Consider the following 24,770-nt stretch of genomic DNA (forward strand, 5'->3'; position numbering starts at 1 on the left):
AGCAACTTTTGAAGTTATACTTCGTTAGGCACGTTATGAAAAAATGATGAGAGTTAATTTTTCAATGCGCGCCAGCATGCAACAAAAATTGCCAGGATGAAAAAAGCTACTTACTAATAAATCATACATAAATGTGCTTTTAAATAATATACTTTAGTATGTGATATTGAATACTGGTTCATTTAATTTTAAAAAATTATTTATTGTAAATATTAGTGATACAAATGTGTTTATAAACTTTTTCAATTGTATTTATATAAGTGAGGTTATGTTCCCGTAAGTATAATTTATTTTCATTATAAATTATTACATAACTATTTAACAAATAATATAAATTAATTTATTAGAATAAACATTCAGCATATTTTTTCTTAACAGCCATAAAGTAGATGTCAGATAGAATGTACACAATGACTCACACGTGAAAAGTCTGAGAATCTCCATACATCCTCAAGATATAAATTGTCCACTTTCGTGAACGAATGGACTGAGAGGGTTAACGAAGAATAATATATTATGAAAAATCAACCGACAGAAAATTGTTAGAAAAAAAACTGTTGTGAACAGATTGTGTCTTTCGGTTCCTGTATTTTCCCAATAACAAGTCAGTATAAGACCTCGCGCCGCGGAGGACTCAGGGTCGACCTTCACGCTTTCACCAGGAGCATCTCCGGCTTCGTGATTGGCGAGCGCGGTCCCTTCGCCCCGTAGCGGTGACTTTCGAAAACCTTCTTGGACGACGTGGCTTTGGGAGCGCGTTTCTTCCGCAACGCCCTGAGTGAGGTTTGCGACGTGTCGAGTTCCAACGTCAACGCATATTTTTTTATGGAAGTGAAACTTCTTTGCATCCGGTAGGATGGGTAGAATCGATGACGCCATCAGGGCGTAACGGAAAATGCAACGTTCAGAAGGGAAGGGAAAAATTCAATAATCAGGAGTGGGGCGATCGATGCCAGATGGCATGCTTGCATTATAGAGAACTTGCGTACTTGCGCACTTATGTATTTAATTTCACGCATGCTTTCACATATTATTATACACCTGACTGTGAAGTTTCACTTCTCACTCACGTAAAGGCCACGCGCAACCATCTGTTTTATTTTCTACACAAAACTTTGAGAAGAGTTTATAAAACCAAAAGTCGATTTTTTTTTTTTTTTTTTTTGGTAATTCGAAATACCTATTTGTAACAAGTAAACCCGTACAGCCATTGCGACGAGTTTTTTCCCTCGTAAAAAAAAGTTTTTGTTTCGAAATTCCAAAAGGTCGTCATTGAGCGAGGTCGTGGCTCTTAATCTCTACAGCGTTAGTCGTATCAGGTTAAAATCAGTATAAAATTTGACACTTCCCCAAAGTAGTAACAGTGGTACCTCTCCCAATTTTCACTTGCTACTTACAACCACGGGAAGTTGTTTACAAACACAGTTAATACAACAACAGTGACAAAAGAATACGTAGATCATTTGACAAATCTGAAAGCTAACAATTCTGAGACAAGTTCCTGACACAGACAATAACAGTTGGTACATTGAAAAGCTAGTACCAAATGCGTTTGAAATATATATTAACTCCCACTTAAAAATATTTCCTAAAATTAAAATGATCGTATTAATTTCGTTACGGGAAACCGTAGGGATGTTCTAAGAAAAAGAATTTAACTTCGACATAATTTCTGATGAGATAATATTCTTCCCTAAAAAGCATTTTAAACAATTGAGATTTCCTGAGACTAGTTTCGCTAGCTAAGATAAGAAATCCAGTTTCTTTATCAATAATATTAACAGTTCATTAACCAAATTCTTTCTTCATATGTATTATCAGGCGAAATTCGGTGGAAGAATGAGCGCTGGTTTTCTAGTGCTCATCTCTCCAGTTCCTTCCTTTGTTTTGTATTTGTGACCTTCAGCCCATTATCAATGACCCCCAACAATATATAAGCAATATTTGTGAAAACTTAAACGTTGGTAGACTTGTTTACACAATTTATTAAAGTCAAGAATACATGTCTGTATATGTTTTATCTTCCATACTTCCAACTTTACTGCTTTCATTCCTGGAGATTAAACTAGGGTTGCATGCATTGTTACAAATGTTTTTTCAGTCGTTTATAAAATATTTTCATAGACAAAAATTATATTTTTCTGTTGCTGCAGAAATAATAGTTTATTTTTAAGAAACACTGCAATACTTTTACTTTAAGATTTCTGATTTCTGTAAATATATAAAATAAATAATAAAAGACAATGCTACCTCGGAATTTAAGATCTAAAAACGATCAATATACCTGCCTGGATGAAATCTTTCGTAACAATGTTTCTGGGAACAGAGAGCCGCAGTGACGTCATTATTTGGTGTACTCATTCTCGGAGGGGTAATCCCAGAAACCACTCTTCCCCTCACCAATGAACAGGTATGAACGCGCGCAACAGTATGCTCTGGCAACGTTGCCAACTTTTCTCGTCTTTTACACAATCACATGCTGATTCTTAAAAATATTCAACGACAAATTATCATAACTCTTGGCTTTAGCAATAATCCTTGTGGAAGAAGGTCCTGTTCAGTAACTAACTCAAGGCGAGAAATAGTATTAAAAAAAGTAGATAGAATTAAGTTTGCATGACATTTAAAAATTATTTCGTCATAAGACGCTGGAAACAACACTGAGAATGTACAGCGTGAACATGTTTGATTCGTTATTTCCAGTTAAATGATTTTGAATCACTTAACAATAACTATGGTTAAATTCAAAACACTGAAAGCAGTTAGGCACTTGAATTGTTAGTTATCGGCTAGAGTGAAATTTGGGCTGATCTTGGTTTCCTTGCTATTCTCTCATTAGCTGGCAGGTATCTCATTGGCTGGTATCAAAATATATTGCATCATCGAAGTGGGGACCTTTGCTATCTAAATACTAAGCATTTTTTATGTTAAAAACAAAATTTAACGCTAGTTCCTTGCTGATGTTAACACCTTTTAATTCATGATGGAAATTTATCGATTCTTCCTAGCAAGTGCCTTTTCTTTAACACTATTTTATAAACTTCTATCATTAGCCTTTACACAGCTACGGTTTGTTTTACTAGCCAGTGACAAGACATTAGAACCGGTGAATCACTGGCTCTGCCTAGCGGGGACTCGGCGAACCGGCTCGCCCCGCGGAAAGGAGACCGCAGCGCCGCGGCGCGGCGGGCTGGCGGACTACGTACTTGTGCGGCCTGATGAGTGCGATGTTGCCGCGCAGCTCCGCCGTGCGCCGTTGCACGTATTCGGAGCGCTGCCATCGCTCGGCCGGCGTGCTGCGGCCAGGCCGTGCCTTGATACCCATCTCCTGCTGGATCTCCGTCGGCAGATCCGTGTACTCCAGCTCTGGCACCTTGTCTGCAGGCCGTGCCACAACCGATATAATATCATTCACGTTCTATTGTAATCTTACCGAAGTTCAAGCAGAGTGGTCATGAAACACAGTTTTTCAACATATTATATATTAATTTGGGTAATTTAAATTTTTTAGTTGGCCATTCTGCACACGAAACATTTTTTTAATATTTTTTTTATTTACATTAAATGCTAGTTACGTTTTATATGTATAAATAGCAATAATTAATTATTAAAGCAGGGATTTCATGCACCTGAACACTGTAATTCCTCGACAATTTCTGGCCACAGTAGGATTGATAAATATAAACCGTTATCTAGTCTCGCCAAAATGGCTTCCTGCTCTACTCTCATTGGCTGTGGCACCACGCGTACGTCACAGAAATAATAAAATATATTCCATTTCCTCCTGTGCACATGACCTCTCTCCCATGCACACGACCTTCCTACGCGCTATTATTGTTCGGAAACATGGCGGTCAAATCTTTTGCGCGCGACCTACTGGTACTGTTACTGGTTTTTTTTAATCGTGGAGCGAGCTTAATGGTATGACTGGCCACTAGTCCGAACACGTCTCCCGCCTGTGCGTGCACGAAGGCCCCCAAACGGTCGCCAAACACCCGGAAGCAAGACGAAGGACGAGGTGAGTCCCCGGTGCATTCATTTGACGGCCGTCTAGTGTCTCTCTCTCTCTCTCTCTCTCTCTCTCTCTCTTCTCCGGAGGACGGCGCGACAACCTGTAACAGGGCCGTGTAAGTTACAAGCTCCCGAGCCGACGAAGTGTTTACGTGCTTGCAGTAATGATATGCTTCGAGCGGCACGTACAGCCTTCGCACAGAGGCCAGCTAGACCACCAGACACGCCCCGAACATAAATACCGTTGGATTCAGCACTGTCTGGTTTCGTTAACGGTTTGGAATTCGGTTTTGCATTTCAAAGCGTTCTCGCGTATTTTGTCGTTTAGTGCTTCGTTTCATAGTACTTACACCACTAAGAAAAATAACTGATAGTAAATAGGTGTAACTGAAGGAAAAAAAACTTACTAAATTGTTATTGAAACTTTTACATACTAAAACGACTTCCTCTACGTGGTAAAAAGTATTGAACTGCGTTTTATTTGTGAATTAAAACCTTACAAAAGAAGTGAAGAATTTTTTTTATCATAACCAATATATCTTAGTAATTTTAAAATTAGTTCAACAATCTTGAATAAATCTCAAACTGGGACCTGCCTTACTGGTCTATAAAAATAATGACATCCCATATAGTTCACTATATTTTAGAATATTTCAGAACCTAACATTACATTACTGTGATCTTTTGATGTTTCTGCTACTGTATTTAACAGAGATGTGCCATATTTTTATGCTGAATGGGGTGTAGAATACTTCAGATTGCCACTAAGAATGTTTAGGTAGTAGGGCTTCAGAGTCATTCGAGACAATGGAGCATTCGTGGAATAAATGGGTGGAGGAGACAAGAACAAGCGACGGGGACACTCCTACAGTGGCACGCAGTAGCAGGTGTGGTACGTGTAGTGGTTGTGCTTTGTTTGAGAGGTAGACCAGCATGGAAGGCTGACAGTTGCTGATCTGTGCGCAGTACTCTCTGAGACTTCTGGGATCTCTCTTTGACACAACCATATAGATTGTAATGGTGTTGATAATGACTGTAGAGACCTGTAAAATTCGCGATTTCAAATCCCTAAAGGATAGACTCCATGATCCTCTACGCACTCGTGCAAATTACATCTGCTGATTGGTTACCGACTCGTAACACCTCTTGACTGGAATGATCGTGATTCGCTAATTCTTCTGTTAAAGATTTTTCATTGGCCCAGAGTCCTTCAGATAAACTGTGGCCCAATCACTGAAGCAAAATAATGTCAAAAGTATTTGGACTCTATCCTATCGCGAAATGAATCCGCGAATTTCACAGGTCTCTAATAATGAGTTGTTTATATCCCATTGTTAGGTGTCGCGCGCACAGGGCACACCGCAGTGATGACAACCATGATTTCCCTATGCTTGCCGAGGAATGTAGGGAAAAGGGTCATCACAAACACCCTGTCCTGGGCCCAGGGAGAAGGTTTGTAAAGTACCCCTCCCTGGCCGGGAATCGAACCCCTCGGGTCACCAGTCAGACTCGCTGGCCACTAGACCAAGCGGGCGGACAAGGCCCGTTACCGAAGATTATCATCGATAGTTCGAGACTATCAAATACGCGGCAGGACAGACAAGATACTGGCGTAAACGTGACGTGCTGATCGCCGCGGAGACGGATATCGTCCAGAAACGTTGCCTATCTGCGCCTTGTTTCAAAAAATTCAAAATTTATATTATCTTTAACCTTGGCGCAAAGCGAAATTTTTATGGATCCACGTTATTAGTGCAAGGGATGAAAAAATAGTGTTTGAAGGTTAAAACAATTAAATAATTACCTACCTCAGTTGGCATGTCATATGAAATTCGTTCTTAGTTATCCAGTAGTGGATTCATTGAGTTTAAAAATAGTTTTAAAATATTTAATCGATTATTTTGTAATATTGGCGAACATATATATGTATGTACATTAAGTTCTTAGAATTTTCCAAAACGTTTATAGAAGTTTCCAAAATATTTCCAGGAGAAATCTACCCACGCCTGCAGGATATGCTGAAAGGGATTTTTTTTTTTTTTTTCCCCTTTAGTTAATTGTAGGGCCGTATTGGCAGAGCATTGGCTGGAGTGTGGTGTTCGCACTGTGAAATGACGGAGGTTCTGGTTCGTGTGACGTGGTGCTGCGGCGGCGGCGGGGGTGGAAGGTAGTTACGGTGCTGGGTCCTGGACGGGTGCTTGTCGACGGGCGGCAGCGAGGGGTTGGCGCCGGCCGGCAGCCCCCGCGGCGGCGTCCAGAAGAGCGGGTGGCCGCGCTCAGGGTCGGGGGCGGCGTACTGCCCCGCCGCCTCCAGCAGCTGCGGCAACCACGAGCGCGCGCCGTTACTTCCCCTGGGGCCAGGGCCGGCGCGTCCATGCAGGCGAACTAGGCAAGTAGCTGGGGGCGGCGCAGCACGACACACAACAGCTCATGTAATATGTTTAACGATTATTGAAACTAGATGAAAATGGATTTTTGTAACAGTTTGGAATGTTTATATTGATATAAGTAATTATTTAAAGTCCACGGTGACCTGTTTATGATTTGTAATAAGTAAAACAGTAAAAAAAAAAAAAAACACAAGCCTGCTTACATTTGATTGTTGACAAAATCTTAGGCTTACGTGATGTATTTTGAGGCAAGGAAATTTTTTTTTGGGGTGCCCGGCGAAGGGGGGGGGGGGGGTGGCAATTAAGGTTTGTCGCCTAGGGCACCAATTCACCTTGCACCGGCCCTGCCTGGGGTACGTCGACTCATCACAGCGTGACAAAAAGTGCAAGATGGCGGAGGTAATACGTTATGTCCGTAAAATAATGTCCCAGTTATATATTTTAATGATATCAACCGTAAGCGTTGTACAATTTTGGTGTCAAGGTCACTACCAGTTTTATGTAGATGAACGCATGCGCGAGTGCTGCTTTGTTGTTTTCTCGCTTGCAGCACCACCTACGCAAAATGGCGACTTCTGAGCGTAGAGCGTTTTGTGTTCTGCAATTTGCTAAGGGCGAATCTTTAATTTCAGTTCAACGTGCGTTTCGTTTAAAGTTTGGACTCCACGTTCACCTGACATTAACAAAATGTGATTTTTTTTTTTTTAATTTCCTTCGGCGCTTTATAAAAGATCGTGTCTACGTTCCGCCGCTACCTAATGATTTTCCAGAGTTGAGACACGGAACCGAAAAGGCTATTGCTTCCATTACTCTGGAAATGTTGACTAAAGTGTGGCAATAATTATTGTACTCTATGTTGTATGTGTGCCGTATAATTAAAGGTGCACATATTGAACATTTGTAAACAAAAATAAGCTAGGTTAGTTTACCTTCGATTTGATGTACGATTAGTTGTGAATAGTCCAAATTAAAAAGTAATATACCGCTGGAACTGGGACATTATGTTATGGACAGCCTGGTCCACTCTACACTCTCGGGCAAGCGTCGCGCTGCTGGAAACACGGTGACACTCCCAGCTTCACATTCCGTTTAACAAGATGGCGTCTGCATGTTGTGTGCGTGCTTTCAAGTGAGTTGTTGATTGCTTTGCTTCGTGGTTTCATTTGTACCCCAGTCCGGCCTCCCTGATTTCATTTCTCTAGATCACTCCAGGCGACTGCTGGATTTGCTCGCTGTGGGCGCGGCCGGAGCCCTCTCCTACATCACTGATCTGTTTGACAGATGTTAAGGGGGTGACTCCCATTTCAGGTCAAGATTTTATATTTACACCAATTACAGATCAACTTGTAGATTTTTTCAATTGTTTAACTTTCACGAAATGAAAAATATATAAAGCTCATACTTTTTGCATTATTAGCTGCCAAAGTTAAATTTTTAAGGTTTTTGGGTTGTACAAATAAGGAGAATTTAATTGACTGCAGAACTGAATTTTTTTTAGGTTCAACTGCAATGCCACTGGCTACTTCAAGAAATGGTTTGAATTTCTTTCAGAAAATATTAATTTATTTTACCTGGCATTTCAAAATTCTCAAATTTGTTAAGATTTTGACAGCCAAGAAACATGAAATGAGTTTTTGTAACATTTACATTTTTGTTTACATTGTAAAATATCGTACTCCATGTTAATTAATTCATGGCTTTAAAAAATATATATATTGTCCTCCTTTTTAGTGAAATGTCCTCCTTTTGCGAGGTGAATGTCCTCCTTTTTTGTTATCAGTGTCTGGTAACCCTAGGTGGGAGTAATTTGTTGGAAGTCGCATGGAGCGGAAATGTATGACCACAATGTTGCCATCTGTGGCGGATGGCGCGAACCAAAGTTCCCAATGCCAGAGGGAAACTGTATTTTAACAAGATGGGCAATAGTTTAATAAAAATTCATTGTTGAAAAACAGATCCAAAGCCGTTTTATAGTTAGTTTTTTTAAAGTCTTTTTTCCCTTTTATCGGAGCCGTTTCATTATATAGTTTAAAATTTCGCTCTGCAAATGATTCGATAGTCGACGTAGCTGCTCCGGCAGCGAATTCTCGCGGCGGGTGCGGTAACTACGTTTGATCGAAAACACAACTTCCGTAAGATATATTTCACGCTTGGCATTATTTAAAAGAATTCTAACGTTAAATTGCGTGTCCGAGTTTCGCATTGTTAAGGGTATTTGCAGCACGAGATCACGCATCTCTGGCGTGTACTGAGCGACTCAATCACAATTTTTGACGTGACAAAGTCTAATAAATCGATGAACGCCGGCTGCGCACACGAAAAAGGATGACTCACTGTCCCGTTATGCCCATTGTCCCGTTACGCTCATTGTACGCTTGCGCCCCATCTATCTCTCTTCCACTCGATTGGAACAACCATCGATTTGACATTTTCGAGGCACACTAAACTTGAAACACTCCCATACGTTTCCTACTTTTCCCATCATCGTCCTATCCTTAACAGAAAAACACAGATTGGAAAAAGTTAAATAGCAAACATGTATAAAACGTTATAGTTAAAATAATCTCTTCGTTAAAGTAACAAACATATTTGAATTGACGAGTGCAAATAAAAGTAAATTTATCAATTAAATTGTAGATTTCATTTCACTCATTCTGTTTGTGTCCATACAAAATAGTGATAATTCAATAAAAAAAAAATGATTCAATTTTATTCATAAAAGTATGCGATCATTTCATCGATGTTTTGTTATGACGTCGTCACGTTAAACTATCGTCCGTAAACCGACTTTACAGACGACCAATTTTTTTTTCCCTTTCAGCCGATGTCCAGCGAGTGCGAGAAAGTTCGCGGCGCGGGCGCCTCGGAAGTGGACAGCGAGTGGCGGAGGGCAGCACGCGCCTGTCTCTCCCGGCGCGCGGCCATGGCCTCCTCGGCGGCCCCTAGGGCCATGGGGCCGGCGGCGTGGCCCCAGGTGTCCCTCCAGCGCCGCCAGTTGGCCAGGCGGCGGTCCTCCGCCGGCGCTCCCGGGACACGAGGCGGGACCCGCCCGCGCCCCGCCGCAGCTGCCTCTGCGCGGACCGATCCAAGCTCCCCGTCAGCTTCGCCGGCGGAACCCTCGGCAGTCCACTTTCAACCTTCTGGAGGCCGGTCCACACGCAACTTTTTACCTGCGCAGGTCACGTCGTTGCAGACGAGACGTAGCGTGCAGACAGGAAAACTGCGCGGAGACGGAACACGGAGAAGGAAAAACCGTGGTCATAAGAGCATCTACGTCCGCGCAGTTTAGTCGACCTGCACAGACTTGTCGCGGCGTGTGTGGACACTTCCTCCCGTCTTCTCCGTACAGTACGGGGCTCAGTTCTCCCTCGGTATTTGTGCCGGAACAGTGTAATCCGTTCAACGATGAGCCGATTTGCGACAGTGTTCACGTGAATTTCTAACAGATTTCATTGGTCTGTACAAGTCCTTTCCGTGTTTGTGGCGGGTCAAATCAAAAGTCAAGCGTATGAAGCACTTGTGCAAAAATACAAAGAGGTTGACATCGCGGCTAACAGAGATAAAATAACAAAAAAAAAAAACACACACACACACATTAATTCTTTGAGGTCGGTATATCGGAAAGAATCGGCCAAAGTAAGAAATTCTCGCAACTGATAGAATAAAACTTGGCTGCAAACTGTGTTGTGTGGACACGGCTAAACTGCAATAAGTATTTAGTTTGCACAGTTTTGCCTGCGCAATCAAAACTGTGTACAAAACGTTGCGTGTGGACCGGCCTTAACTCTACAAGTAAGTACAATAATTTGGTACCGTTGAACTGATCTGATGATGGAACCAGGATTCTGATAGTGGAATTCTTCAATGGCTACCAGCAAACCCATCGAGTTTGGCTCATCCGGTCTGTTTTATCGAAGTCCGTTACCGACAAAAGCGCTTATTTCAAAACTATAATTATTTATGAACTTTTTAGTATGTATCTGATATAAGCGCGTTTTTAAAGTTTTTTTAAACTATAATATATCTTAATGTTCATTTTACTTTGCAGGAAATTTGCTATTCGTTTTTATTTGAAGCTTCGGTTTGTTGCAAGGGTTCGTGTCTCATAATGTAGTTTCGCTTTTGTTGCAAAGCTTTAAAACAATGGAAGCCGAAGATTCGCTCATAAAAATATTTAGTTATTTTTTTTGTTGTGTATGTTTTGCTTGAATAAAGTGGGCTAGTTTAAAAAAAATCAAAAGATTGCACCCAGTTTGCTTTTATGAATGTTCATTATTAATATTATGCATGCTTATTTTTTTTATTGAATTTTGTTATGCATAAGGCTCAAATGATTAATCACTTAAAACCTGTTCAAACATTTTAAAATAAACTATAAAATAACACTTGTAACTATGACTTGCACTACAGCTTCTTTTAATAACTTAATTTGGAGTTGGTTTTTTTTTGGGGTTGGGGGGGGAGGGTAATAAAATAAATTTTCCGCAGAGGGTACCACCTGCCCTTGCTAGATCACTGTCAGTTTATACTCGGTGATTTCTTCTTCATCAATAAGCTAGTATATCCACTGCTAACAGGCAAGCGCCTGAATGTGCAGTATTGTGCAACAATGAACATGTGCTTCAACAACTGCCAATCGGTCTTGAAGATGGCTGCGACGAGTCTTGCCGAAACATCGGGTACCTACATGATAGATTTTCACGAACGCGGCCCGAACCCAGAAACCAGGAAAGCAATTAGCGACTTATGTCAAGAACAATTAAGATCTAGATTCTCCATTCTTTTTAAATTTGTATAGCTATTACAAAATATATTTCTGAGCAATGGAAACTGACGTTTTAACATTCTACGGTTAAAATATTCGAAAATTGCAAGAATTATTCTGATGTCGTAGGGTCTTCATTTAAAAGTGCGTAGAACGAGTCAAAAATATAATACTTTTAAATTTTCTATTGAATATCCTATAAATTGTTTTTGAAGTTCATTAAGTCAATTATGGGAAGTTTTTGAACGCAGTACAAGGATTTTGGAAGATTATTAAACAACCTGGATGCAAACACGGCCCATTAGATTAGTGTCACAGATTTTCTAGGTGCTCATTCACCAACATAAAAAGTCATATATTTCTTATACCTTTAATAAAGTAATGAAAATATTATTACCTTGATGTTTACACCTTTTTTTCTCCATTATGTAGCCTTGGTCGACTCCACACCCATGTAGGCTACATATTTAGTTTCCTTCGTTGTGTATGTCTTCTATGGCCTGAGTTTTGTATAATATCGTAGAGTAAATAACATCAGGTCATTCCAGGGAAGCATTTAGATTCACATCAGTCCATTCCGAGTTCCGAACAGTTCCGAACAGTTCCGAACCTTAACCGAAGTTCTCCCCTCTCTAGTGTAACTTACTAGCACATAATATCATAGAACATACAGGGTTGCATAATATAATAGGATAAGAACGCGCGGGAAAGATGTTGAGATCGTCTTTCATAGACTTTAGTGACGGAGAAACTAGAGAATTGTCTAACTACAGTTAAAATACTTTAAAATACTGTTGTCGGTTGATTGTGTTAGGTTAACTACAATAAAAATACTGTTAATTCGTGTGAACAGCTAATTAGGTTATGTTAGCTATGAATGTTACAAATAGGCCTTCTATAAAATAATAAGGGCAATTGGTTACATTAAGTTACCCACATCTTAATCTGGTAATTCCTAACCAACAATTAATATTATTTTAAAGTATTTCTAATGTAGCTATCCTAACCTAACCAACCATCACTCTTTTAAACTATTTTTTAACCTAGCTAATCCAAGCAAACCAACTGTCCAAAATATTAAAAGTATTTTTTATGTAGCTAACCTAAACTAACCGACCATTCTTACAATATTAAAAATTTGAAATATTTACACCAAACCTTAAAATGTTAAACTACAAAAATTTTGGAATTTTTATTTTTAATTTTCAGAAATGTTGCTTTCCTTCAGAATAAACAATGTTTTAACCAATCTGTATACAGATTCTATCCAAAAATTATATAAATGGAATTTAAAAATTCAAATCCTCGACGTTTTGGTTTAAGATAAACAGGGGGGGGGGGGGGGGGGGGGACATACGAGAAAAATAATTGAACATGCACGAACGCAGCCCCCGAACGTACTGGTGTGAATCTTAGGTTTCCCGGTCGTTCCACCCCGCTAACAAACTGTCATTGGTCAAATGCGATGACGTACATGTAACAACACGAATACACGAGAGTTAAAATTGTAAACGGGGCTAAATTATACTTTCTCAAATTTTGTGCTCGTTTAAATTTATTTTATGATAAATATTTAAATTTATGCTATAATTATTGTTCTATATTTAAACATTCTTATGTTTTAAATAGTTATATCGTATATTAGCCTTATTTAATTATTTTAATAATTTACAATTTTGATAGATGCCATCATACACGTGCGACGTGTCGTTTTAACACCACAACACTTCTCTATTATTTAATATTCGTGATTTTAAAATGTTGTGCTTTTTTAGACCACTATATCAATACATATTAACTAGTGCGTATAAAAAAGAGACATTAAATTAAGAAGGGCTACCAAGATAATTGCACTCTGTTATTTATTTTCTTTTATTTGACTCCATTCTGATCGTAGATTGAGTTTAAAACACATGTAAATTGTATACGTACTAAAATTTTCCAAGTACTATATACACGTTACTACTTTCGTGATAAATTTTTATCTACGCCCATCGTCTGTTTGTGTTACTTATTTATTCTTAAGTCATTTAATACTAAAATAAAAATATTTCTGAAATGATGATAGTAATTCAATATGTGTACTGTCGTGGGCCTAGCCACTGTCCCTCCTTTCTCTCTGACTCCTTTTTATTATTATAGTCCGTTATTACCTGTTAATATGAAACTGGTAAATATGTTTCTCCACTACTTTTGCTTTTACTGGTGTAGTGTCATTATTTATTGTGCTGAATATTATTACTATTTGTGGGCGCCAGGATTCTCCCCTTATTAAGCTTGAGTGTGTGATAATACCATATGACATGGGTATTTCTATTATTATAAAACAAATTACTCTCAAACATTAAGATTTAGCTCACACATATTTTTTTTATTCTAGGGAACAAAAGGAATCCAAAATCATAAATTGAATTAATTAAAATACATAGCTCTATCTCTGTCAGCACAAGAATTACTGTTAATGTTATTATAATAAAACCTACAAAGCTGTTGGCACTCCAGAACACATGTAGTTTAAAAAAACTTCTAGATTTAGGTTGCGCACATTTACTCCAAATTAACAATTGACTCTCAAAGTCTAGGATTTATTATTTTTACACAGTTTTGTATTTTTACCTCGGCTAGTTCTCAGTTTTCTTATTGATTGGTCGGTAGATACACAGAGAAACGTCTCCCTGGAACACTAGATCACCAAGTCGTATGTTAATGGGTATTTAACAAAAATAATAATTTTTATAGATTTTGTGTGTTCAAAAATACTTTACAGTCTTTTCAAAGTCTCAAATCACAACAATAGATCCAATTTAATGTTAGGTAGTGTATTTTACAATTATTCCATACCAAATATGAATGGTGGAAAATAGGGCATATGTTACTCACATAAAAATATGCACTCCTAATTACTTTACCGTTTTGATAAAGCCCTACCAATAATTAAACACTTTAATTCAATCAATCCTTATCGTCCATTTGTGCGGATGCCTATTTCCAGCTTACATTCTTGTTGATATTTATCTCTTTGATATACTGCATGCAAGTCCCATCGAAGCCATCATAAAAAACTCTCTTTTTTTTTTAATTATTTAAAACTTATGCCTTTGTTGGCAAGGCGGCTCCTCATTGGCCGGAATCTAGTGACAGTTACACTTAATTTACATTTAACTTTTGAATCAGGTGCTCAACAATAACACCAAAACATAATATTCACATTAAATTAAAAATAACAATTACTGACCATAAAATGTTACATAATTAAAACATCCATCAAAATATTACTTTACCGTTGTAAAACTCAATTGTCTCTATAGAGGTCTCTCATATTGTTGGATTTTAATGTTCATATTATACCATAGAGTTTGTATTTCATAGATAGGCATTAATTAAACTTCTTAGTGTTCAAACATGATTATAAAATACATAAAATATCGTATTAAATATTTTGTATAGAAAATATTACCTGTTAAGTACACGTATTCACGTACAACACACGGCCGTGTACAAGACGCAGTCACACCCCATATTTTTTTTTTTTAATATGACTTTGAGACGCAACCACGCATATTTCAAAACTGTTTTCTTACCTGCCACTCGTGACGTTGAATTATCTGCGTCGCCAAGGAAGCAAGATTATCTGCAAGCGTGTCTACCGCGCCTGGACTGTTTGGTGCTGGACGTGCACAGCTGCAGATGTGGTTGCGGCACTCCCTCGCCCAGGCGCGGCCGAGAGACGTGGATCTCGCTGCGGTAACCGCAGAGTGGGACGCACCACAACGCCGAACGTACAATAATGCCGAAAACCATAACGCCGAATGCCAAATTGACTACAACGCCGACAGCTAGAAAACTGCAAGTATACCACAACGCCGAATTACCACAACGCCGAAATGCATTATCGCCGAAAAATGTCATTGCAGGACTGCCACAAAGGTCAGGTTAGGTAAGGTTAGCACACAAATTCATTCAGTTGTTTTTCATTTTGCTCCTGTGCCCCACCCTCCCCGCAGCAACATTTTTCGGCGTTACTGTATTTCGGCGTTGTGGTATACTTGCAGTTTTCTAGCTGTCGGCGTTGCGGTCAATTTGGCATTCGGCGTTATGGTATTCGGCGTTATTGTACGTTCGGCGTTGTGGTAACGACCCACCGCAGAGCACGAAAAGCATGTGACGGAAGTCAGAAGAAGTGTTTTATTTTGGCGTTAACACGTTACGTAACACTACGATTTGCGTAATGATTTTGATGTGTTCGTAATAGCGTGCAGTTTGTTTTGTATTTACTAACATTTTGTGGTAAAATATTATATGTATATTTATGGGACAGTCCACTGGGTTTGTACCCCTTGTAAGGACTTGTGTTAGTTTCTAATGATGTTTGATCTCTATGGCTATCATTGTATTACATGACAACATCCGATGCTTGATTTAACACAGATTCCATTGGTGATTGAATCAACATTGCATTCGGGCTTATGGCCGTTAGGAAAAACCATATTAACATAAACGTAGGTGATTCCAAAAAAAAATTAAAAATTGTTGGCTCGCTTGCCAACTTTAACCAACTTTCGAGCTTTTCACCGCACAAACACTGTTAAATGACCTAAATATTTTTATCAGAATGGCGTCAGCTCTGAATAAATTAAAAACCCAAACCACAGCCAAAATAATTTTTTCTTGTCTAATCATTTCCTGACTAAGCTGTCGCACGTATGTAGAACCACGAGTGCTTTAAAGAAGTAGTATTTATTTTTATGTTTATCTAAGTGACATGTATTTGTGTTTTTTTATCTTACTTTTTTTCATTAAAATATGAAACCAGCTCGCTTAGTTGTACTTGAGTATAGGAACATATTACTTCATTTAAATAACTTTCATTAGTTTTTGATTAAGTTATAGATTCCTTACCAGGTTGTTCAAGGCATCATGTCATTCACGTAACATTATATAAATTATACGAGTATATAACTGGCTTTTATACATATATTTACAATATCATGGTACAGTGTACAGTTTTTTTATTTTGAAAATATTATTTTTAATTTACATTTTTTCATAGATGCTGGGTTTTCGTAAATAACCCAAATGGCCTTTCATTTTATGTGCTATAAAGACAGTAAAAATTAAAGCGTAAAGAAGTAAATAACACTTTTTTTTTAATCTACGGTTTAGCAACCTGAAAAATCACTGATTTTAATCATGCAAAATGTTTTATATTTGAAAAATAAAAACATTTGATAGTACTTGGAGTTTGGAAATTGTATAATTCATTGGTGTGGTAATCACATTAAAAATATTACATAAAATTAAAGGCAGTAATTTTATAAATTTGATCAACATTATAAAAAAAACTAAAATAAACGTCGATCGAGTAAAATACATTATTTGATTTTACACGCCATTTTAATGTTGACAAATCTCATTAATTTCCTTAGAAATATGCATATTTTCTTGCACCTTATACGTGTATGAACATACGTATGCATATATACACATATATACATTAATAAAGATGTAAGGGATTAATATTATTTTAGAAGTTTTTCGGTATTTTAAAAGGGCAAGACATCAAAAGTTGACTGTCTCATTTCCTTTTCTCGTCTTATTATTGCCAACGTATAACCAACGATGTTTCTAATAATAATTCTTAGTAATAAAAAAATGAAGATGAAAAATTTTAACCTTGTTTAGGTTTAAAATTAATTAATAACATTTTCTCAAATTGTTACTACTTGCAATAGCCTTTTTCTTTCTTAACATTTTTATCTAACCTAATATAAGCTTTCCTTAAATAAACTGTCATATATCATTAGAATATATCTCAGTCCCGGACATTTTATTTAAAAAAAGGTCATTTTACAATAATACTCTTTTTTATTGATTTAGAGCAGGTACGGTATATTATAGTAGTAAATAAAACACTTTTTAACATAACTTTAATGTTTTCATTTATTACAAGAAAGTTTCTGTTTCAAAAGTACTAACATCTGAGTCAATATAATTTTTTGCCAACAGGTTGTTACAGCAATTTCTCAGCAGAAGTTATTTCATTTTTGGCTGTATGAAAATACAGTAATAATACAGGTAGAAAATAAAGTTGTGACTATTAACTGCAAAACTGCGTGTATAAAGAAATAAACTCTAAGCAAAATATGTATATGTATATATATTCATTATGTACACATTTTATAGCGTATTTTTTATAGTTTGACAATAGTCCATCAAATGACATCATTTCGTTCATCTGCACAGAATCAAACTGATGTCACTCATTCACTGTGGAATGGCTCAGGAGATCTCGATTCCGATGTTGGTATTCGAACACAAGGTAGTGTCAGCACTCTCTCCAAGAACAATTTAGAACCGTTGCCGGAAATAAATCATCGTCATCAGAGGCAAAATTGCGAAGTTATGAAGATGATCGTCCATTAAGAATGCCATCGCGGGGTACAATTTATTAATCTACGAAGATGTAAGAGCGCTTGCTCGGTCTGCAGTTGAAGTTACATCTCGCTTGACCAAGACGTGACGTCAACACAATAAAGCAATCAAATGTTTCCTTTTTTTTTTAAATACGTAATTTTACCTTATCTAAGCATCCAGAAAGAATGAGTTATCTTTTTTATTTTGCTACAGTGTTTTAAAATGATTGAAATTCCATCAAAGTAAAACACAGTGATTTTACAAAATACGGTCTGAATGATCCGTTTGGGAAAGAGCCTCAAAAATTTAAGTAACTGAACTGGCTCATTTAAGTTACATTCAAATCCCGGTGATGCGTATTTCACTGTAATTCCAAAGGTTTTTAAAGTTTGTTTGTTATTAAGACTGGCTGTTGTTCGACGCTGGACGCACGATGACTCCCCTCGCTGGTGGTTGGAGAGGGTGTGCCACGGAGGGGAGAAGGGAAGCAGGGGGCGCGAACCACGCGGGTCACAGTCTCGCGACAGTCCTCGCAGCGCCTCACAGCCGCCTGCCGCCGCGGAAGCCCCTGGTCTTGGCGGGCTCCTCCTGCGGCGCCGCCTCCGGGGCGTCTTCGCCGCCGCCGCCGCCGCCGCGGGCCGCCGCCGCCGCCCGGGAGCGGCCGGGGAACTTGCGGGACGACGTGGAGGACGCGGGCTGGCTGTCGCTGGGCGCGACCACAGGGTCGGAGGCCGAGCCCGCCGCCGCGGACGCCTTGGAGCCGGAGAACCTCCGGCGAGAGCTGGCGGCGGCGGCGCGCGGCTTGCTAGTCGCCGCCTCCGGGGGCGGCGGCGCGGCGCTGTTGGAGGCGGGCGTCGGGTACACGGACACCACCTGGCCGCCGGCGCCGCCTCCGCCTCCGAGCTGCGACATGCATGTACATATTCAACAACCCTGCATTTGTTACGTCACTTTGTCTAATATATAGGGGCAGGAAATTTTCCGCGAAAAAAAAAAATCTGAACGCCTACTAGACTGCAACAAGGTGTATATACCCACACCAAAGGTTTCTTCCTTGTGATTGGCGGCCGTCTGCGAGAGAAGTCGTTGCCTTGTTTGCACGAGCCACTAAGGACGCGTTTGCTTCCACACTGAATTAGTGTGATTGGTTGTTGCAACAATCGACATGCCCCTCAAAGCAACTCACCCAATCACGAAACACAGACGATGCTACAGTGTTTTAACTTCCAGCTACTCTCGGGATCTTTTCGCGAAATTTTCATGGCCCTACTAAGTAATAGGGAATACCTCACGTGGCGGACACAACTCACTCACAAACACCTAGAGACCTGCCAAAATTCACGGATTCATTCGGCGATAGGCTAGAATTCAAACACACATACCTCTTAGATAATTTTTATATCGGCTTACTGTTCATCTGGAAGAATCTCAACCAGTTATTAAACCCTCAACCGAAAAAGGATCGAATCACAGACAAACAAACTGAGACGACTTTCAAGTCGGCAGCCAATGAACGAACTTGCGTTATTTGCCCGAGTGTACAGTTGTATGTGCAGTCTATCCTGAAGGCCATCCTAAACCGCGAATTTTGCAGGTCTCTACTAATACCAAACAACTCTGTCGCGTTTGCGTGTGTGCGTCACGTCACTTTATGAAATAGGAAGCCATTTAGTTTCAAACAATGACCAGAACTCTTTAGGCATTCATTATAAAGGGAATTATTTTACACACATTTTAAAACCAAAACGTACACGTCTCTTAATCCAAAGGTGCAAACCATATACTTAAATATATATATATATATGTTTTTGTTACGAATTAAATAACTATGTTCAAACTGCGTGACCGATAAGTTTATCGAAAGATATAATTTAACTTAAAAAATTAATTATTTCATCAATAAATTCTTCACAACGCTAAAGTGGATCTTACTATCGAGCTGTTGCCAATAGCATGTTTTAGATTTCCACGGCCTCCCGCAAATGTATATCTGCTTCTCCGATACTAATCTATGCCATCGTTTTCCCTCTATAGTTTTGCTTCATGTGACATGCATCAGATATGGTTTAACTTAAAGTTATTAAAAGTTTGTATTTTAATTAACATATAACAATAATTAACGTCATGCGGATGACTACATATGTAATATTTTGACTTTGATGGATTGAATTTCTCTTTCTATATTAGGTATTCAGCTACAAGTATGTCCGAGATTGAAGCCTAACAGCGGAAATATAATTACACACAATGCTGTCAGTGTATGATTATATAATAATTTTAAAATAATTTTAAAGTATTTTTTCAATTTTTTGTACGATTGTTCAATGAAAATTAAAAGTGCAGTGTCTGGTTTTAAATCCTGCATGTTCGAAACCCCAAAATTTAATTATTTCACCGGATTATCGAACGTCAATATAATTTTATTAATAGACAGTACAATGGTGTTTTAAAACTTTCTGCAATAAGCTACTCTAAAGAAATAAAAATTAAATATAATCACTACGGAAATGTACCCCCGAAATTTAACATGTATTCCTTCATAAAACAGTAAAAATGTACTGTAATTAAAAACCTATTGTAACCGATAAACTCTGGGTGAACTAAAAATGCCGGCAGAAACGTCGACGTCAGAAGAAACGGAGTTGATGTGCACAATCTTTGCCATTGTTCCTAGTAAATATTTTTTGTCATAATAAAGTTTAATACTTTTTTTTTTGTCAAATGTGTAGGTATTATGTTTGTTCAGCAATATTCGTTACATGATGGCATCCTTATGTTTCTCCCTAGCAAGTTATTTTCATTAAAAAAAAATTTTATTTTTACATATTAGCCTTTATACACCTTGGATTTGTTTTGCTAACCAGATGACTACAACTTCAGGGAAGTCACCCACAGACGTCCACACCATAGACGAGTACCTCCATGTACAAGAGAGTGAAGCGACATGGCGGCCAATGCACCCCAGAGATTAGAAAAAGTTACAGATGGAGCATAAGCTCTGAGCACTGTGGCCAGTTTGTTAACGTAAGAATATGGCGGCCATTTGTTTGTATAGTATACAGAAAAGTAGTATACTACGTACTCTTGCACACAATCATTTTTCTCGAGTCAACAGTCTTTATTTGTTTAATATTCATGCAGGGACGTCGGAACGTTTTCATGATTTAGGGGGGGGGGGGGGGCGAAAAGATGTATCACACTTACCTCAGTCCTAGAGCGGGGGGCCTCCCCCGGAAAAATTTGGAAATTTAGATGCAAAATTGTGTTATTTAATGAGTTTCCGAACCAAAATATTAAATATACCATTCCAAGAATTTGATGACGTAGTATGTATTAAATATGGATTAAAATATCGTGGGTAGTGGGTGACAAATAACCTAACCCAAGTGATCTACCCCTTAGCTTCGGTCTTGGAATTTAATGTCAATAGATGGAATGGCTTGATACTCTGACAGTATATGTAGTACAATTTAAATAAAATACCATCTAGGAATTTGCAATCATTTCACAGTATATTGACAATCATAAATTATGATTTTATAATCAATGTGATCACCAATGCAACGTTTGTAACTACTGGTTGGGAAAAATATTACTAGGACCAAACATTTATTCTGGGAAAAGGAGGGGGACGATGTGATACTCTCGCCCCCCTCCCCCCCCCCCATGAATAACAGCACGGGGGCGACTCGCCCCTGCTGCCCCCCCCCCCCCTGTTCCGACGTCCCTGTAATTCATGCACTTTTCCACCACCATACATACATCACTTATGAGAAAATGCGATTTTCTTCATGGAACAATATGGCAGCGACCTGCTTCCCCCTTACGTCCTCTGGCTTCAGCAGAGATACCTGCAAACTGTGTTTGTGCTCCATCTGTAATAACTTTCTCAACTCTCTGATGCACCCGGGTGGCTCGATGATTGCCGGTTTGCAGAACGCGCCGGATCACAAGACGCAGGGGCGCAACAACAGGGGGGGGGGGGCAAGGGTATTTTGCCCCCCCTCCCTTTCTGAAACTTTCAAGTGAGGGCAAACGGGGGCAAATAAAATGCTGTGTAATAAAATTTTACATAATAAAACTGCTTAAATAGCACCATTTTCCACCTTGAAATACAAATTTTCCCGGGGGAGGACCCCCGGAACCCCCGCTTCAATAGGGGGGATCGATGATTCTTTATAAAAAGGTATATTGCCCCCCCCCCCCCCCCTTTTGGAAATTTAGTTGTTGCGCCCCTGACAAGACGCTGGTTCGTCTGCGGTCCGGGAAGGGTGAAGGGAGCGTACCTGCTGCTGGCGCCTCCTCTTGAGGGCGGCCAGGAGGTCGTCGTTGCTCCTGAAGGGCCTCACGCCGCCGCGGATGAGGTTCTTCTTGGGCGCCTCCGTCGTGGTGGTCGCGGGGGCCTCCTGCTCCAACTCCGCGCCCTCCTCGTCCACGTATTCCTCCTCGGCCTGCGGACAAACACGCCTTCCCTCAACACACGGCCGCAAACAACTAAATTGAAAAATTGGAACTGAAGTATTTACTGACGTGACAAAGTCTAATAAATCGATGAACGCCGGCTGCCCGCACGAAAAAGTGTCCCGTCACGCACATTGTTCCGTTACAATGTGTTCCCTTTACGCTCGTTGTTCCGTTACGCTGTGTTCCGTTATACGCTGTCGGCGAGTGCAGTAATAATAGGTTATGTTACAATTGACTAAAAAAAAATTATGGCGATTCATATAATTGCTGACAGATATTTGATTACAATTTATTTATATGGAAACTTGTTCATAATTAAGTATATTTAAACTTTATAGCTAAACGCCGGTTTTTTTTAAAATTAATTACAAGTCATCTACACGTGAACTGTTTCGTCGACTGTTTTTAAAGTGAAGTTATTTCGGCAATAAAGGTTAATTATTCTTGCATTATAAACATCTGATTACTAGTATAATTTCAAGTATTTATTCTTTTATTATTAAAATAAAAATGATTTAATTTTATTCATAAAAGTATGCAATCATTTCATCAATGTTTTGTTATGATGTTGTCACGTTAAACTATCGTCCGTAAACCGACTTTACAGACAACCAATTTTTTTTCTGTATAAATACATGTTTCTTTAAGTTACATTTTTTTAAACATGTGTGTTCTGTAAAATTACATGAAAAAGTAACAGTAGCATTACAAAAACCAAAATTTTTGATCTAAGGAAGAACTTCTAAAGATTGTGTTTTTTTTTTTTTTCAGCTTGTGGCCAGTCACATCCACCGTGTAAATCACTGGACCTAGTACGCGTGATTACCAAGTGATGCAATACTCTACGGATTTTGTAATATAAATTATCCAAAAATGTAAGTGTTGGACAAATGTAAAGTGTTGTCGGCATACATTCCCATGAAAAACTAAACTATGCCAAGAAGGGCAGAGGTCACTGCAGCACTACACTTGCTGTAGTGAGGAGCAGGGATTTACACGGTGGGTTTGACTCACGGTTAGTAGGTTTGACTGGCCACAAGCTCAAAAAAAATTATAATACAATCTGCAGAAGTTCTTCCTTAGTACAAAATTTTGGTTTTGTAATACTACTGTTTCTTTTTCATGTAATTTTACAGAAGACACGAGTTAAAAAAATGTAACTTAAAGAAACATGTATGTCCTACGATACCAATATGGCCAGAGGTCACTTTCTGCAGTGAGGGGTTGAGGGGTGAGGGGTGAGTGGTGAAGGGTGAGAGGTGAGAGGTGAGGGGTGAGGGGTGAGGGGTGAGGGGTGAGGGGTGAGGGGTGAGGGGTGAGTGGTGAGGGGTGAAGGGTGATTGGTGAAGGGTGAGCGGTGAGGGGTGAGGGGTAAAGGGTGAGGGGTGTGGGGTGAGGGGTGAGTGGTGAGTGGTGAGGGGTGAATGGTGAGGGGTGAATGGTGAGGGATGAGGGGTGAGGGGTGAGGGGTGAGTGGAGAGGGGTGAGGGATGAGGGGTGAGTGAAGAGGGGTGAATGGTGAGGGGTGAATGGTGAGGGATGAGGGGTGAGGGGTGAGGGGTGAGTGGAGAGGGGTGAGGGATGAGGGGTGAGTGAAGAGGGGTGAGGGATGAGGGGTGAGGTGTGAGGGGTGAGGGATGAGGGGTGAGGGGTGAGGGGTGAGGGGTGAGGGGCACTCACGGGCTCCTGCGGCGGCTCGGGCGTCCTGGGGGTGACCTGCTGGGCCTTGGCGCCCCGGCCGGCGACCAGCGGCGAGGGCCCGCGCGCCGTGCGGCTGCCCAGCAGGGACAGGCGGCCGCTACTCCTGGGGGGCGGCGCCGGGGACGGCTCCTGCGCCGCCTCCTCCTCGTAGTCGTACTCCTCGTTGGTGGCCGGTCGGGCCGCCGCCGCCGCCAGCACCGCCAGTACCACCGGCACCGCCATCCATCTGCACCACAAGTCCCGGCATGTACACACACTGTCTCCTTCTTTTATTTTTGACGTGACAACGTCTAATAAATCGTTGAACGCCGGCTGCACGCACGAAAAAGTGTCCCGTTACGCACATTGTTCCGTTACGCCGTGTCCCGTTACGCCATGTCCCGTTACGCTCATCGTACGCTTGCGCCGCATCCATCTCTCTTCCACTCGACTGTTTATAAAGCGAAGTGAAAAGTTAATGGGGTTTTCATTGCTTATTACAACAACAATTTCGGCAATAAAGGTCAATTCTGTATCAAGCGTGAATAACTAAGTAAGTCGATATCTTATATTATAAGTAGGGACCGGAAAAATTCGCGGATTCAATGACTTCTAGGATAGCCTCCATTATCCTCTGCACATCTCAAGTAAACACGCGTGTTCATTGGATACTAAATTGTGAGGCGTCTCCACTGGGTAGCTTGTGATTCGACGCTTCTTTGGTCGATAGTCTCTCATTGGCCCAAACAGCTCCAGTTAAACTGCGAGCCAATAGCAGAATCAGCAGAATTGTACACATGTTTGATTTTCAGCCTATCACGAAATGAATACGCGAATTTTTCCGGTCTCTAATTATAAGACTTACTTATTCACAACAGGTACAGAATTATTCCTGAATTAAAAAAATCTGATTACTAGTATAATTTCAAGTATTTATTTTTTTATTATTAAAATGAAAATGATTCAATTTTATTCATAAAAGTATGCAATCATTTCATCAATGTTTTGTTATGACGTCACGTTAAACTATCGTCCGTAAACCGACT

At 39.8% G+C, this 24,770-nt stretch overlaps 1 protein-coding gene across 1 annotated transcript in view; it reads right to left on the minus strand.

Annotated features, from left to right (window-relative positions):
- Positions 1-16,123: 16,123 nt before the first annotated feature.
- Positions 16,124-24,770, minus strand: part of LOC134541969 (brain acid soluble protein 1) — a 64,321-nt gene continuing 55,674 nt past the window's right edge. The window contains exons 2-4 of the mRNA XM_063385732.1: positions 23,725-23,971; positions 21,867-22,031; positions 16,124-18,483 (exon numbers count right to left, since the gene is read on the minus strand). Coding sequence (XP_063241802.1) covers positions 18,121-18,483; positions 21,867-22,031; positions 23,725-23,971 — 775 coding nt within the window. The 3' untranslated portion in view covers positions 16,124-18,120. The remainder of the gene's footprint in view (positions 18,484-21,866; positions 22,032-23,724; positions 23,972-24,770) is intronic.

Source organism: Bacillus rossius (genome assembly GCF_032445375.1).
Source record: "Bacillus rossius redtenbacheri isolate Brsri chromosome 4 unlocalized genomic scaffold, Brsri_v3 Brsri_v3_scf4_2, whole genome shotgun sequence".
Lineage (NCBI taxonomy): Eukaryota > Metazoa > Arthropoda > Insecta > Phasmatodea > Bacillidae > Bacillus > Bacillus rossius.